At 52.8% G+C, this 17,757-nt stretch overlaps 1 protein-coding gene across 1 annotated transcript in view; it reads right to left on the reverse strand.

The window, feature by feature from the left end:
• Positions 1-17,757, reverse strand: part of VAC14 (VAC14 component of PIKFYVE complex) — a 59,277-nt gene that overhangs the window by 4,629 nt on the left and 36,891 nt on the right. Inside the window, exons 14-16 of the mRNA XM_066194464.1 lie at positions 16,327-16,459; positions 1,235-1,409; positions 375-493 (exon numbers count right to left, since the gene is read on the reverse strand). Of these exons, the coding sequence (XP_066050561.1) occupies positions 375-493; positions 1,235-1,409; positions 16,327-16,459 (427 nt within the window). The remainder of the gene's footprint in view (positions 1-374; positions 494-1,234; positions 1,410-16,326; positions 16,460-17,757) is intronic.

Here is a 17,757-nt window from a genome sequence, read left to right on the forward strand (position 1 = left end):
AAAATAATCATTCTGCTGCAGGCAGATGGTGAGCTCACCAGGGATTGTGCCATGCTGGGCACTGCCTGCTCCTCACCAGGCCAGGAGGCCAAAACCTTCATCTTCCTGGGAGGAAGAGGATGTTGAGGAGCCTCCCCTCCTGGTCAGGGGAAGGTCAAAGCTCAGACAGTGCATGCCTTCCTCTCTTTTCACCACAAAGAAAGGGATGACACCAGGGGAAGGGAGCTGGCACATACCCAGCACAGGCTGCCCTGCCCTGCTAATGATGGGCTGCAGGCAGGAGGCTGGGCTGGCCTGCGGGGTGACCTTGGTTGCCACAGAGGGACTAAGGGCCAGCTCAGGCCCCACCCTGGCAGAAAATTCCCAAAGGATACAACTTTTGAATGAGGTCGTAGGCATGCTTATAGTTCTGGGTAAGGAAGCAGAGGGACACAGTTGTCACAGGGTTGTGACACCAGGACCGGTACAGGCAGCAGAAGAGGTTACGGCTTTCCTGGGGAAAGAGAGAACCATTGGGGTTTGGTCACCACTGGGAGCATGGACATGGCATGGAGAGTCCCAGGTACCCAACACCAGCCCGCCAGGCTGGCAAGAGCCACCAAAACACAAAGGGACATTTCTGGAGCCACCAAGTCCACCTGGTACTGGCATGAGCCTCAGCCTCAGGAGATGGAGATCAGGTGGGCTTTGGGGTGACAGCATGACAAGGTGGCCCTCAGGGCCACCATGTCCACCACAGGATGAGGGGCTGGAGGATGATGCTGTCCCACCCAAGGGGACACCCCTGCATCACTGGTTTTCAGCAGAAGGAGGAGGCGAAATCTTCCTCCTCTCCATCCTTGGATGTCACTGATGCTGGTGGCAACTGCTCAGCAAATCCTGGGGGCATGCTCCTGGGAGGGACAGTTGAGGGACTGCAAAACTCTCCTCCTGCTGTCACCTGTCCCATGGCCCATGAGGGGGCAGACGGAGGGAGGCAGCAGCTGCTTGAGGGCTCAGTAAGTCCATTCCCATTCCAGGGAGAAAAGCAAGAGTTGGGCAGAATTGGTCACATCCTCCAAGCCCATCCTCAGCTCCTGAAGGGTGGATGAATAAAGAAGCTGCCCGAGTTCCAACCCTGGGACCTACCAGGCAGGGACTGAGCAGCACAGGACAGACTCCCAGGTGGCTGCCAGGTCCCCACCACCCCCATTATGTCCCCTCCAGCTGCTAAGCCTGCTCCTGCAGCCCATACCGGGGTCTTCAGGTCCTTTAGTTGGTTTCTCAGCTGGAAGAGCTCAGAGGACGTCAGCAGGATGGTATTGAGGGTGTGGACCATGGTAGAGGCGAATTTGAGGTCCTCCTCCCTAAGCAGTATATCTGCCATGGAGTGAAAGATGTTCTCTGCATTCAGAAGTAGACAAAGCTGCCTGCGTATCACACAGGAGAGAAAGCAGGGGGGAAGGATAGTTAATGAGCACAATCAAGACTCTGATGTGAGCCCACTTCTCCAGGGAGGACCAGGGAGGAGATCTGGGTGCATCAGTGGTTGGGTGAGTGTAGTGGCACCAGAAGGGAGATGCTGTGGGGCAATACCAGGCTCTGCATTTGGAGGATGCAGTTATTCACACCAGGACAAGAACAAAAAAAACAGAGCTGGGTGAAGACATGCCCCTGGTCGCATTACTTTGGATCCCCCTGGTCATAATGCTTTGGGACTTTTCTGGCACCCACGGCTATGGCTCGTACCATCTCAACCCTTCCTATGACCTCCCTCAGGAGGTATTGGTGTCACTTTCCAGCCTGACCAGTGTAGTGAGTGTGCAGCAGCACCATTGCAGATGGCATGTGACGGCCCAGTCAGACCAGCATCCTACTGACACTGGGGAACATCCCAGTGAGTGTGCCTAGTGGGGTGAAGCAATTCCTCCCAGCATTGTGCAACCCAGCAGCCCTGGAGCCAGAGGCTGCTCTTTGAACTCCTCCATGCTCTCCAGCTGCCACGAGATCCTGTGCTGAGTGGCTGCAGAGATCCAGCTGGTGAAGCTGGAAGATGTCTCTGCTCCACTGGATATCCTGTCAGCAGTGTTCTCCCCAAAACAGTGTAACCAGCACTGCGGCCCACGCTGATCTGCCTGGCTGGGTCACAGCAGGAATGTCCTGCTTAACAAACCTTGAGGCATTCCCAAGATTTTCAACATTTTTTAGTCCAGAAACAAAAAAAACCCCACCAGATTTTTTTTCTCCCACGTTTGTTTGGATTTGGGCATTTCCTGTTTTTCTCCGGGCTCCTGCCTTCCTGGGCAGTTTGTCTGAGGACACCTGAAATGCTGCCCAGTACCAGCTCAGATCCCTAGTGTGGGGATTGGAGAGACACAGGGAAGCCCAGCTGGCTCCCCAGAATACTAGTTTCTCCTAAAACTGGGATGCTCCCTGCCTCACAACATTTCCCCATGGCCTGATAGGGAACCCTGCCACCAAGGCATCCCCCCAGAGCAACTCCGCTTTCCCCCAGCTCCTACCAAGCACAGTTAAACCAGATAATCTTAGCGGGATTCAGATTTCCCCCTGGAGGCATCTCTGAGAGGATTAAGAGGCAAAACAAGGAGCGACTGCTTGGGCTGCTGGGTGGGAGGCGTTCACTAGCTGCCTGGTTTGGCCAGGGGGTAGGAGGTGCACCTGAACTTCCCCTGCCTGAAAGTCATGTTTTCACCTCCTGGGGTAAGGAGGAGCAAGGATATGAGTTTCTAGCCCCTGTTCCCGTTAGGACAGACCAGAGGAAGACTACTTGGCTACAGTTAGACTCCAAAGACCATATCCTAAAGCCTGGTGGTTTAGGGATGCAGGAGGAGAATGAAGAAACAGATCTTCCCTCCTAATATGCGGAGGAAGAAACCCCCCATCTTTCTCCCACCTCTCTGTCCTGCCAAATAATCCCTTCCCTACTCACCCAGCCCTGGCTGCTCTCCATCGGCAGCTCCCGCATCCCGCGTGGCTGCTGCCGGACAATGAGATGCTCTGTGCGGGATTTTATGTAACCCAACCCGGCGATCGCCCTGGACCCCACTAAAATGGAACGGGCTGTGATAAATAAGCTCATTTATCCCAATTATTCTTACGTAACCGGCTGCATTCATGGGGATGAAAACGCTTCCCTGATTTCTCGCTGCTTGGACGCGGGCTGGCTGGAGGAGGGAGAGCGGTGGGAAAGTGAAGCATGGAGGGAGGAGGCTTTTAGTCCAACCTGATGGAGCCAAAAGCAAATCAATAGCTCAGCATTGCAGGCAGGATCCAGTCACTGCCAGCTGCAGTAAAGCAAGCCCAGCCTGGGCAGGACCAAGCCCACCCCAGGAGTAAGGTGGCTCCATGTTACCCTTCTCCAGCAAGAGGGGGACAACTGGATGCCCCATCCTTGCCAAGCTTCCTCCAGTAGCTGTGCTGGGCACTTGAACCATGAAGTGGGATGGTTTAATGTGTCCAAAGAAAGAATGGGCTCTCCAGGGACAAACATTGGGATAGTTTTAGTCTCAACAGTGAAATGGTCAGTGTGCCAGTACAGCTCGGACTGGCTGCAATGCTCATGGCTGATAGGGAGCTGGTGTTTTACACCTTTCAGGCAAGAAGACTACAGCAAAAGCTTAAACAAGAAAAATAGTGCCAGGGAGCACTGAGGACAATACAGTGACCTCCAAGGCTCCCCCAGGACAAAAAGGATGCCTTTCAGGCTCCCCCTCTGCCAGTCCTCCATGGAAAAGGAAGGCTCTCCCTTTCCATAAATAGGAGCTCTGCCATTTGGCTGGTGAATGCTGTGCTCACAGTGAGCAGGGGGCTGAATGTGAGCTGCTTTTTAATTTCAGGCCTGGTTTTGATTAGTGGGGAAGGCTTGGGATTCTCCCCCCTCCTTTCAGTGGCATTGGGGAACTGGAAGCTGTTGGGGTATTAGAGAAGTAGCTGTGTGGAGACTGTCCCTCTGCTTCAAAGCTGTGTCACCTCACAGGGATGCTGTCCCGCTTGGGCACCAGCCCTTCCAGCTGCCGCCGGGATCTCTGGGATCCACCAGCAGAATGAGTTTGCCAGTGCACAGCATCCCCCAATGGCACTGGTAGAGACTTCAAACTCCTGTCCATGAAGTCCCTTGGTTGGCATATCTCAAAAGCAGACCCCAAAGGAGGGAACAACTGGCTGGTCCTGCAGCTGCTGACCTCCATGACAGGACCCAGCAGCTGAGGCCAACTGCCAGCACCAGGGGGCTGCTGGTGGGGTGGGAGGGTCCCCAGGAGCCCATTCCCTGGGAGGCTTTGATGGCATGAGGGGAATGCCAGGCTGGCTGGGATGAGGCAGGGAAAGGGGCTAAACAGAGGACAGATGGCTTCAACTGAGATGCCAGTGGAGTGGCTGTGGAAGGGAACAAGGCAGAGGGGACAGAGAGTGGGAGCCATACCCCTTGTATGTACACATCATAAATATATCCTGCATATATACATCCTATAAATATGTGTATATATATATATACACACCCCTTAAATACATATATCTCCCCATATACACATGATGTGATGATGGAAGGAACTGGCTAATCCCCCTGAAGCATCATTCCAGCAAGATGCCTCTCCCTAGAGCTCTCCCTGCATCCCTGTGGGTGATGTGCATCCCCTTGCCCATGGGGATCCAGGGAGTCCCCAAGGATCTCCTGGCATGGAGGAAGAGGGCAAGAAGTGTCTCCAGGGAGGCAGGAGCTGCAGAGCATCATGGCACATACTGGTTATATTACACAGCCGGAAGCGCAGGCACATGGCGATAATGAAATGTGGTATTCAGGCCATTAAAATTTAACTCCTTAAATTAAAAGGGTTATTCAAGCCTTTCCGATGGAGCCAAGGAATGTGGCTGCAGGCAGATGGGAGGCAGCATCCACCTGCAGCATGACGATGGGGGACACCTCCTAAGGGACCCAGCAGGTCACCTCCAGCTCCTGCTGCAGTCACAGGACCCTGCCTGCCCCCTTGCCTGAGAGGCCGGCCAAGGGAAGAGCCACAGAGGTCACCATAAGCTTTGCATGCCCATGTCACCCTGGGGTCCCACTGTGTCTGATGTAGCAGCCACCTAAGTGCCAGCACAGCAATGTCAATCACAATGAATTCCCATTATGCAAATGGTCGGTGGGGTGGGATGAGGTATGGGAACAAGTAGAACAGCGATCGTACAGGGGCAGGGAGCTGCCGCAGGGCAGAGTGCTGGAGCCCAGAGGATGCTGGCGAGATGGGGTGGCTTTAGAGCCACATGTCCAATTAAGGACAAGCCCCGGCGTCCCTCCCAGCCCTCTTGCTTTGACAACTCGATGCCTGGAAACCGGCTAATCTAAACATCATCATTTCAGGGAGCTGTCAAGAGTTCCCATCCTGCCTGCTCGTCCCTTTAACCACTTCAGCCCCGTCCCCTGCCCTGAGCCACCCTGCAGGAACAGGGTGGAGGAGGCTCAGGCCAGATCAATGCTTACTCAAAGAGGGTGAACATTTGTTTTTCCCTAAAATCTAAAAAAAGCGAGATCCAGTCTCACTGCAGAACCATCTCCTCCTCTGGGAACCGTCTGGAAAAAAAAATCTGGGGGGAAACACTGGTCCTGTCCTATTGCCTGGTCATGCTGAGCACCATCCCGCTGTGTTCAATTAAGCAGGTGTTTCTTCATTAAGCACCAGTGATTTGCTTTATTAGCTCTGGGCTAATAGACACGGGGCCCCAGCAGGGAGAGGATCATGTCTCGTTCCACTTCCAGCAACTGGGACAGAGTCTGAGCTGTGGAAGGAGCTGGCTGAGACCTAGGAGTGATGCTCTGAGGGATTCTGCTCCACTTTTCTGTTCCTGGGTCTCAGAACAACTTCCACAGCTGTGAGGAGGGCAGAGCGCCTCCATACTTCCTCCCAACCCTCCTCTTCCTCTTCTCCCTTCCTCTCTCCTCCCAAAGGCTTTCCCCCACCGTTCCTCCACACTCCAGGCTCCCCAGCAGATGCCCTGGCTTAACCCGCCTAACCAGGGAATCCACAGCCTCTGTGATACCCACTGCCCATCCCCATCCCCCTGGAATTCTCCTGCCAAGAAAAGCCACATTCCCAGCCCGGCCCAGCAGCTGGGATCCTTTAGGAATTTGCAGAGGAAGCATAGATAAAATTAGGATAGGAAGAGGAGAAGGAGAAGAGATCAAATGGGGAAGGCAGGAGGATGTCATTGTCCCATCCTTTCCCTCCATACCAACAAAGAAAATCCCAGTCCTCCATTTTAATCCCCTCCCTTTCCTGAATCAAGGCTCCAGAGCTGCTCCTCTGGGCAAGGGAAACCATGGCAACTCCAGCAGCTCCTGCTTTACAAAATTCATGGCGTTTTATGTAAGGGATTTTGAAGGGTTAGTGATGTTTAGGAGCAGGGGAGCTCCTTCTGCAGGAGGCAGGTCTGGGGAAGAGAAGGACCCTCATCAGCTTTGGTTTCTTGGAATGGTTGTCAAGCTCCCTGGGGAAACTCGGTGAAAGCTGCAGACCAGAGATGTGCATATCCTGGGAAGAGGTGTGTGGATTCTGGGAAGGAGATGTGTAGATCTCAGAAAGCCGGAGGAGACAAGCCCTGCGATGCCTTCGCTTGAAAAGGGAAAGGTGGAGAGTGTTTCACTGCAAACAAGAAAACCCTCCCACGGAGCGTCTGCTTGGCAGCAGCCGTCAGTGTGACAACTGCCGAAGGAGCTGTGGTGCCAGCTCAGCGCTGGGCTGCGGCTGCCTCAGCGTCAGGCACTCCCCAGGGATCCCTGGGGATCCCCCGAGCAACCAAGATGGATGCCTGAGAGGAACACACCACAAATGTACATTAGTATTTCAGGCCAGCTTCAACTGGTGAAACAGCATCTTGATCCCACAAAGCCTCATCCTGTCGCTTCTGCTTCTCCTGATGCTGCCCCTGGACATCAGGCCACTGGGAGGTCCCTGTCCTGGCTGGCAGGATGGTTTCCCCACTGCCCACTTAAGCTGATAGTCCAGCCTGAAACTGGGCACATTCATCCTGACTTGTGGTGAACCCAGCCTTGTTCCCACCTTGGACATGCCTGGAGAAGAGTGCCCTTCAACAAGATCACCTCGAGTTCTCCAAGCAGATATTCAACACCTCTGGACATTCTTATGATCAATGAGATACCCACAGGTCTGTACCAAACAGGAGAGGGAAACAGGGCTGTAGCAAGGAGAAGGAAGAGTAGTATCCTTTGGAATGGGCCAGAAACTAAAAGACAACTAAATTTGGAAACCTGATGGTCCACTCAGCCCAAGGTATGGCCCAACTTTTAGCATAACACTGATGAACATGACAGCTCCTCCCAGGTGAATCCCACTAGACAGACAACCAGCATCATTCTACAGCTGCCCAAGCTGGTATGTGCCAGGAGTTTCCTTGAGGAAACTTTATAGTGACTTATGGATAAAGCTATCCTGCCCATAGAATTCTAGAATGGTTTGGCTTGGAAGGGACCTTAAAAGCTATCTCATTGCTACCTCCCGGCCATGGGCAAGGACACCTTTCACTAGATCAGACTGCTCCAAGCCCCATCCAACCTGACCTTGAGCACCTTCACTGATGAGTCACTGATGATCTGCAAAGCTTACAAAATCCTGTAGGAACATCTGAGCATTTACAAAAGGCTCACCTGAAAAACAGGCAAACCAGCCCTTCCAAACCCTCCAGGAAAGCAAAAAAATTACCTCCCCGAAGCACTTCTTTTCCAACTTTTAAACTTGCCAGTGACTCGATGGCAAAATGGATGGCAAATCCAAGTCTTGCCCTGGGCTCTTGGGGCTTCAAGCCCCAGGCAGGAGGCACCAGCAGCAGCATTAGAGCATGTGCCTGGCTATAGCCACTACCCCAGCTGAGAGGAACAACTCATGCTCAACTGAGCCCTCCAGACGCTGTTCCCAGAGGGGCACTTACACCGGGCACTGATGTTTTCAGGCAAGCTGTTTGGAAGGGGAGGAAGGGTAGGGGCTGGCTTGGGAGTGGGGGAGAACAGTAGAGCAGCAGCAGATCCTTCCTTCGAGACGTCCGCTTCCCTTTCAGGCTGACAGCTGTGGCCTAATTTTCAAGAAAACTGACAAGCGCCTTATTTCTCTCCCTATAATTTCTCATCACTGTAAATAAAATAGGTTAAAGGAGTGGGTACAAAGCTGTGGCAACAGGAGCTGGGAGACGTTGATCCTGTTCAGGGTGTGCACAGCTTGTACAGACATGGGAGCTGCAGTCCTTGCTCACCCATCCCCATCACTTTGCTTTAGGATGAAGAAATTAAAATGTTTTTGTTCCTAAATGCATGGCCAAGGAGCAGGTTGCTGTCCTAGAGGTGGATGAGCCTTTGGATACTCATGTAGGGAAGGCAAATTTCAGGGAAAATTGTCCTGCTGGCTATCTCTAGACCTCTGAAAGCAGGGATAGAATATGGCAGGAATACACTCTGTGTTTGAGGGTGAAGCTTTCCACAAGGAAAGAAAAAAAGGACTGGGAAGAGGTGGTAGCGTCCCATGGCTCAGGGATAAGTGTACCCGGGGGTGGGAGGTGAAGCTGCCTTGTCTCTTTTGCCAACAACTCAAGCACATCCTGGAGCTCAGGGAAGGAGGTGCCTGTAACTTAGTGAGCCCTGCTGCACTTCCTACTCAAGTGTCAGCTGAAAAAATACCAAATTTACGCCATGGTTTAGATACCACAGATGCTATTTCAGCTTTAGTGCCAGGCTTGCCTCCATGCCCGCTGCCTCTCAGCATTGCATTGGAACACGATGCCTGCCCTGCCTTCTGAGCTAGGATCCCTGGAGGGCTCCCAAGAAGGGATGCAGCCAAGGAATCTTGCTCCCTCAAACCCTCCAAGGCTCATAGATGCATGAGAGGAGAGCAGAGGGATGCTCCCTGCTTGCCAGGACCCTAAGAGCACCCAGTGCTATGAGGGGACCAGCTTCAGGTGCAGCTGAACACAAGGAGCAGCTCAAGCACCAAGGGAAGGAGCACTGAATGGCAGGAACTCCAACCAAGGTGGCTCTTGCACAGCTCTATGCTTTCAGTGGGGAGTTAAAGATGTCCCATCCAGAGATACTTTATCTGAGGACATCCCATCCTGGGAGCAGAGTGCCCAGCTGGACCTTCTGGCTGAAGTGAGCTCTTTCCAGTTTTTAACTGAGTGTGCCCTGTGCCTGGGGCATAACAGAGCAAGATCCCCTGGAAGACAAGTGGGGGGAAAACCACTGTTACTCAGCCTGATTTCCTGTCCTAGCTCTTCCCTTCACAAAGATGAATAAACTGAGTTGTCACAGCTGCAGAACCAGAAAAGGAAGCACCATCAGAACACCCGAGCCCCAACAAACAGGACCAGACAGGTTAAGTAGCTTCCCTGTGATGAGGGTCCTCACCCCATCAGCCAGGCAAAGAAAATTTGGGAGACACTTTGGAAGCTGCTTGTGCTGAATTGAAGAACATGACAGTCAGCAAGCAGGGAAGCTGTGGGCTCCTCTCCCCACTGTCCAGTTTGCCTTCTCCCAGCTCCCTCCTTCTTTTCCTGCTTTCCCACAGCATTCCTGCTGTGATCCTAGGGAAAGTGCTGGGAGGAAGCAGATATCCCTACCTGGGGACCTGCCCTTTGAAGGAACTCGGCTATTTTGTAAGGATTTTCCTCTCCTATGCACATTTCCCCTTCCTCCCCTCCACCCTTTCACTGACCCAAATTAGTCCCAGCCCACGCCGGCACTGCCGCTCACATGTGGTTCCCATTTTTCTACAGGAAAACCTATCAAATCCTTCCAAGCAACTCCAAGTACGGCTGGTCCTGGAGCAGCTTTGGTGTGTTAGCACAGCAAATTCATTTCCAGGACCTGGTGCACGCCAGCTCATCCAGTCCCTGCAGCTCAGTGGAGGCATCTGTCCTTCCCTGGGGGTACAGTCCCAGGAGGGAGCTGGCCAGGGCAGGCCCAGCTCATGCTCTCCCAGCAAGGATAATCCTTTAACAGGGCAACCAGGCTCCTCCCTTGTGAAGGTCACGCTGTTGGTGACTGCTGGTGCATGGTGACTCCAGAGCCAACCTCTACCCTGGGGGAAACTGGGATTTCCCCCTTTGGCTCCTACTTCATGGGGCTGGGAGGGTATCAGAGAGTCTAGAGTGATGCCCCAGAGCCTCACTGAATTAAAACCCCAATGATCACATGCTCCTGTGGGCTTGTGGAGCTCACTGTGCGATGTAAAAGAGGCAATTTGAGAGTTGGGGGCTTTTGGAGATACTGTGGCATTTCTGGCTTCATTCCAAAATACTATAGGAGCATGAGGAGAGCCCAGAGGATGTTCATGGTGCAAGCCTGGTGCAGAGGGAGAACGCAGGAAAGCAGAGCCTGTTTGCTACCACATCACTGTAGCACTGTTCCGGATCTCCAGGCATGGGGTTTTACATGGCAAGCTGGGGAGAGGGGGTTTTGGGGAGCAGGGAGAGTTAAAGGGAGGCATAAAGGAATGGGCTGGAGATGAGAGAGAAGAACTGGGCATGTTCACCACGCTGCTCCATCACCCTGTGCCTGGCTGGGGCCTTGGCCGGGAGGGAGTCCCTCTTTCTGCTTTGCAAATGGACAAAAAAAACCAAACTAAAAAGCTTTCTCCGGTTCCTCCTCTCCGCGAGGCACGAGGAGGGGGATGGCGAGTGCACAGTTCATTAAAGCCGGAGGGCAGGCGGCCAGCGAGCATCCTGGCAGGCAGAGCAGTGGATTTTCGCAGGCTCACTGCCTCCCGACACAGAAGCTTCCCTTGTAGCACTCACAGCTGTTTGGATTTTACCCGAGTTCATATCACAGTTTATCAAAGAGGCTCCATTTTTTTTCCCCTTCTTTTTTTTTTTTGCACTTTGCTGAGTACAAGCCAAACGGTTCCTGCAAAAACAAACGCAGGTTTTGTTCTGCATTGCAGTGGCACGGAGGGTGGGAGAGAGGAAGAGGTGACACGTGTCCCCCCTCCAGCCCTGATTCACTTGTAGAGGGATTTTCAGGGCATGGGTTTGGCAATGGGAGCTGGAGGGGGCACAGTGGCATCAGCACGTCCATAGGAAGAAGCAGGATTTGGTCCTGCATCCCAGCACTGGGTGTCTCCAGATCACCGGGAGGTGTTGGGGCGTTGGCCAGGGAAAATGTGTGTCCAGAGGAGCTCAAGAACATCCAGGCCTGGGAGGAGGGTTTTGGTCAGCCCCAGCTCCTGAGCCTCTTCCAGTGAGGGGCTGGGAAGAGAGGACAGCACAGCAGAAGGACAAGGTTAGGGATGAGGTGGGAGCCAGGATAGGGCTGGGGGAACACTGGCTCACTGCAGTATAGAAGCATCCTGTGGTTGTGGCACTCCCTCCCGACAGCCCTGCTCACTGGGATGCTGGCAGCCCTTCCCTTCCCTTCCCTTCCCTTCCCTTCCCTTCCCTTCCCTTCCCTTCCCTTCCCTTCCCTTCCCTTCCCTTCCCTTCCCTTCCCTTCCCTTCCCTTCCCTTCCCTTCCCTTCCCTTCCCTTCCCTTCCCTTCCCTTCCCTTCCCTTCCCTTCCCTTCCCTTCCCTCTCTCTCCCAGACAGAGAGCATGGCCCTGGGAATGCCAGGCAGGCCAGTGAAAAGTGATTTAATATGCACCTCACTGCTGGTCTGCCCAGAGCATCAGATGGATGCCTGTGCTCCACACTCCTCCAGCCCTCATCTCCCCTCCTCTCTGATTCCTCATCCTGGTTAGCAGGTTCAAACTCACTTTGTGTCTTTTTCACTACTTTTTGTGAAGAAACTGATGTTGTACAATCAGCCCCAGCCTCTGAGAGGCAGAAGACCCTGTCATGCCCAAAAAGAGGGACTGGCCACCCCAGCCCCAAGGGCATCATGCACAGCCCTTCATGCACCCAGTGTGACCTGCCAGTGTTTGTCCTTGGCTCTGCCTTCTTTGTTATCCAGCTCTCCACTGGCCTCATCCCAGCAGGGCTTTGAGATCTCAAGAACAGTCAGAATTTCCAGCCAGGTGAACTTTTCCCGTCTGCTGGAACTATAAAACCTGTGGCCCCATCACGAGACTTGGGATTTTCCAGCTCTCCAGCTAATGCCATAAATTGGCTGGACAACCTTATATGCTCCAGCCTATGTTCTCCACAGTGGACGGAGAACCAGCCAGCCCCCCTGGCCAGCCCCCAGGGGGTTCAAGAATACCCCCAAAGGCCAAGGACCACCTCCAGTCAATTGGACAAGTCCCACCAGGTGCATCACATGGGAGGTGGTTGAAAAGTCATGTCAGGGCTCCTTCCAAGCAGCTTAACCTCAGAAAGCACCCTGTGAGAAGGTGCCAGGCGATGGGGAGATTTGTTTAACAGCTCTATAAAACAAGCTGAGACAACCCCTTCGTGCAGCCCGCCCGGGGAGCAAAGTGCTGACTCAGGCATCCTCTCTGCCTCAGGGTGCCACTGCTCTGCAAGAAAATGGCCTTGATGGGCTTCAAAGTTAAGCCCTGCACTTCAAAGCATCCACACACGACATGCATAGGGATGCTTCCAGCCACTCAAGCACATCCTGTACCCTGGAGGGTTCATCTGCTTGGGCAAGGTACATCAGCCATGAATGTCTGAGCTGTTCCATCTCAGAGAGCAGCAAAAAGCCAGCTGCTTTGGTGCTTGGCTTGACTTAGCCAGCTGACCTGGCTCCTGGAGCTCAGACTGACCCTGGGGACAGCACAGGAACTGCACAACCAGCCCTGGGGAGGTAGAAGAGGGGAAAAAGACAGCTCCTTGCAAGGACAGCCAGCCCTATCCTCACACAGTGCTCTGAGCAACAACACTGATGTCCAAGCAGTAGGGCTTAACCTCTCCCTTAATCCCCCCATCCCATAGCGCTGGTACCAAACAAGAGGCATTAAATCCAGCCTGTAAATCTCAGTGTGAGCTGAAAAGCTCCGTGCCGCTCTGCTGCCTGCCTCCTGACCGGCCAAGCAACTTTCCCTCCACAGGGCTCCTGCCTGGAGGACAGCCGTGCTGCTCCAAGGACCCATGTGATGCTTTGGAAGCTCCTCCGCATTTTTCTGCTGCTCCAAGAGGTCAGCAGCTGAATGGGAATATTTGCTTCTTGCTTAAGGGCTCTGGTGAATCCAGGACAGACACGTGCCAGCCAGGGCAATTAGTGAGAAGGGTGGAAGGCCTCAGATCTGTTTATCGAGGTGGGAGGTAACACTGATGCTCCTGCCTCTGACACCCATTGGGAGCAACCTCTAAGTGCAAACATGCCTGGCCTGAGAGGAGAAGGCAGCACTTGGTATTTTTAGTTTTGAAGGCAGACTAATTTTACTGGCTTCCAGCCTAAAAAAGGTCACAAGTGACAGTAAGAGAGAACTGACCCCCAAAGGAACCTTGTCGGCTGCAATGCAGAAAATTGATGCCAAGCCAAAAAAAAAAAAATTTGGAAGAGATCATGGGAGCAGGTTTCCCTCCTTCCTCCAGGGCAGAGGGGTAGGACAGCATGAGACTCCGTGGGATTCGTACCACTGGAATCCCCTTGACAAATCCTTTGCCCGGACATTCATAAGGCATCTAAACAGCTTTGAAGAGCCCTCTCCTGGATGTTACTCTTCCTTTCTCACAGATCATAGATGACAGGGAGTTGAAAGGGACTCACAAGGAAGTCCAGCTCCTCCTGCTGGGGCTCAGCTCAGCATGTGAGCTCCACCATAGCCATAGGCTTTCTCTCTGTGAGGTCCCCTTGGGCTGAGGGGATCCTAATCCTAAAACCCTTGGCACAGATGAGGCATCACACCATGGTGTGGTGTGGCACTCGGGAAGGCAGCAGACCGATCCATCTCTTTGATGCATGAACAGAGGGACCCTGGCAGAGGGACCATGTGCCAGTGTTGGGTTATCCCCCAGCCTGGTGGTCACAGGCAAAGGAGAAGAAAAGAGATACTTCCTTATGAATGACAGAAGTTTTTGGAGCAGTTTCCCTGTTATTTTGAAGGAAGTCTGTGTTTCCACTTAGCTCCACCCTGTCTTCTCTGGCAAAGCCTCTCGAGGTACCTACCTTGGGACTGAGGTTACTGATGGTGAGACCACTCATCACAGCCCCTACCTCTGCCTGAGCCAGGCTTGGAGGGTGAATTCTGCCAGCGAGGCCTGCAGGTACTTCTCCCACCCATCTCCCAGCAGGCTCTGGAGCAGTTCTATATGTATTGGGGACCACAGGTCCTTACAGAGCAAGAGATGGTCCCACCTCCTGCAGAGACCACTGGTCAAACCCCACTTCCATCCTCAAGCACTCAACGTACTATAACCTCTGTCTCTGGGACTCCGAGGACATATCAGGAGAGCGACTAAAGTCCTTTCAGAGCCAGCAAACTTGAGTTGGATTAGATATGAACTACCTTTAGTCACAGACCCCCTACGTGATCTCACGGACCTTTGAATCTGCCCACCAGCAACGTGACAGGGAAAACTGCTGTGCTGTGCTTGAATAAAACCCTTGTTCCCCATTTCCCTTTCCTGTGAACACTAATCCTTCAGCTGGAAATCATTGCCTAAACGTAACAGGTCTATTTTCCTTCCCTGTTTCAGTGTTCCCAGGCCAGCCTGGGAAAGAGGCAGCAGCGGTCCTGGACCACACTTCTGCTGATGCTGTCCCAGTCTCTCAAGCATCCCCCCTGAGCTCTCCAGCTCAGGATGAAACATCACCAGCATCTCTAAAGTCAAACATGAGGCTGGCTTCTCACCCTGCTGTGCAAAACAGCTGAGCTGGCTTGTGGACAGGGGAGGGATGTAACGTGGGAACGCGCATACGGCTTCAATTTGAAAAGTGGCTAAAAATAGCTCCATGAGGCTCCCACGTTCACTGAGTCTCTCCGGCAAGAGATCAATCTTTGCCAGAGAGTCCTGTAAAAGTTTTTCTTCTCTTTCCTCATCTTGCTTTTTCTGGAAGCAGCAGAGATGTAGTTTACACCAGTCTTTTACCCATCATCAGTAGGTTTCAGAATTAATCACTGGTACCTGTGGGCATGGCTCACCCTCCCAGAACCACTACTTAGGCTCCAGTCCTCCATCTATCCCGTACAGTAGCGTGACTTGACAAAGGACAGAGTCATCTATTTTTTAATAGTTTTTTTTGCTTTACCAGATTTTTTGGGGCATGAGTCACTGTAGAAAGCCTTGGCTTGCTGAGCTGCTGTGAGCCAGTCCCACCGCACCTCTGGCTGGCTGCTGGGAAAGCTGGGCCTGCCAGCCAAGGCTTCTCCTGCCAGCGCCGGAGGGAATAAGTTGGAGGTGACTGCAGTACAGGAGAGCTGTTAAATGGGACTCTGCCCAGGCTCACTGCCACTCTGGTCACCCTGCTTCCCTAACACAGCATGAGGTCGCTTCCCTGCCAAGGGTGGCTTATCCTAGGGGCTGTGCTGACTGGGGAGAGGAGAGTGGACACTGTGAGCAGGATAATGTCTCTGGGATAAATTCAGACTTGGGAAAAAACTGCTGCCCAAGCAGATACAGCTCCACACCCACCTCAGCTTAGCAAATTTTGGGAGCTCTGCATGCTGTATTTTCCCACTGCAGTGATGAGACCCCCTCATCAATACCTGGCATAACCCCGTGCCTTTGGAGAGATGGCTCTCTTCTCCCATAGAAGCATGGCTTGCATCTCATGCTCTCCCCATTCACTCCCTGTTCATTTTGATGTCGTATCCCTGAAAGCAAGGGGGGAAAACCCAGGGTCCTGCCAGCGGCTTCCACCAGCCTCCTCACTGATTTCTCCAACTTGCCTTGACCATTAAGCCTGTTATTTCCCAGCGAGCTGAGGAATGGATATCCCTTGCACCAGATTTTATTGCAATAAAGATGACCCTCTGACAGCTGCCACGACACTTGGCATTCCAGCCTTCAGAACATTTGGCTCTCCAGCCTCTGCCACAGCTTCTTAAAAGGCTGAAGCAAAATCTACCAGCTCTATGCATTGAAACACATGGCTTTGGATGGGCAAGCAACTTGCCAAGCCGGCTGGAGGGATTCACTCAGCTTGGCACTCCGAGGGCAAGCCTGGCTTCATGCTCCGGCTGGTCTAGTTGTTTCTTAACGAAACAGGCTCTGACAACACTGTTTAATAAGGAGCCACTTTGCCTCCGGGGATGGGAGAGAGAAATATGGTGCCTTGACATGTGAAAGGCAAATCTTGTTCACTCCAAAACCGTTTGTTGGAGAGCGAGGGAAGCTCGAGGAAATGGTTTTGGCTCTGAGCAAATGCAGTACTTGGGCTGCTTGACTCTGCCATTCCTGTCCCACCCATCCCAGGGCTGCTCAGGGGCATCAGTGAGGTGGGGTGGTCTGACCTGATGATGAAGGCTCCTCTGGTTTCCAGGAGTTTCCGTTCACTGCTGAAGCGCTTGAGCAGGTTGATCATGAACTTGTAGAAGTAGGAGTTCATAGTGGGAGTGGAGGGTGAGCACTCCAGGCCTTTTGTACCTGGGGAGGCAAGGGGAGAGCAAATCAGAGCTGCCAGGGCCCTGCTGCCAAAGCCTTGGTGAGAGTGCAGACACCCAAAATACAGACACAGCACTGAGAAGATGAGAGCAGGGGCATGGAAAGAATTTCAAGGCTCATATAACCACATCTGTTTGGTTCAAGCAGAGTCAGCCCAGTCTCATCTCTCTCCAGCCCAAGGGAAAGCATCTTATGGTGGTCGCAGCCCTGGAAGCAGCACCTGGGGTTAAAATGAGATTTTTGGGAGTTCATCCCAGAGCTTCAGTAGCTGCTAGAAGAAGGAGCGCCTAAGGCTCTAAATTGAGCCAATCCCATCTCCTCAGATATGGCATCTCATCCCAAAACCACCAGATTGCTGGTGAGTTGAAGAGCCTATAATCCAAGCCCATAAGCCACAAATGCCCTGAGCCCAGTGTGCATGTAGTGGCAGACACACACATTCAGGCCATGGCACAGACTCTGGTTTACACTTGGTGATGTGATTTTCCCTGAGCAGGAGCCGCTTGGTGTAAGTGTCATATACTGTGTGTTCCAGGGCAAGCCTAAAGTACTGGTCAAACCACAGCAGAGCTGTGGGCTTAAGGATTGTGCTGGTCTGAGACTCTTGGCAGGGAGGGCAGGGAAAGGGGCAGTTCCCAGCTCAGGGAAATATCCCTTCCAAACACAAGAGCAGGGAGCTGGCAGGTAAAGATTGCTTTTCCCACAGCGAAACCCCAGGGGAGATGGTTTATTTAGCAGGACAGTGCTCAAAGCAAATGTTTGGAGAGAGCATTTCAAAAGCGACTTTGCAACAAGGGGAGCTCTCTCCCTTAATTTCTCCTTTGGAAAGGCCATGCCTAACTGCGGTAAGAAGGGAAGCCAGCACACACAAGCACCCCAGGGCTATTTCCCACCCACTATTTCCATCAGATAACCAAAGGAAACCTGAGCAGTTTGATTTATGGATGTTGTCTGCTTCTACGGACACTCAGCGGACCATGGAGCAGCCAATTAAAGATGCAATTAAGCTGCCAAAGCCCAGGAAAGCTGATGGAAAAGCTGCTGGTCTGTTTCTATCCTGCCTCTCCGAATGATACACAAGAGATACACACAGGGCAGCTTCTCCAAGTTTGGATTTAGCATCTAAGAGAACATACAGAGCCCATGAAAAAGGAAAATGAAATACGAGGTCATTCTGACCAAAACCCGGTGTCCTCTTCCTGTTGGAGCTGTGTGTTCACCCACCCCTTGGTATATTTGTAACCCCAAGCCAGGCTTTGAAGCAGGCAGCTCCCAAGCAC

This window comes from Chamaea fasciata, unplaced genomic scaffold (assembly GCF_029207755.1).
Source record: "Chamaea fasciata isolate MVZ Bird 193981 ecotype frontalis unplaced genomic scaffold, bChaFas1.0.hap1 SCAF_12, whole genome shotgun sequence".
NCBI lineage: Eukaryota > Metazoa > Chordata > Aves > Passeriformes > Sylviidae > Chamaea > Chamaea fasciata.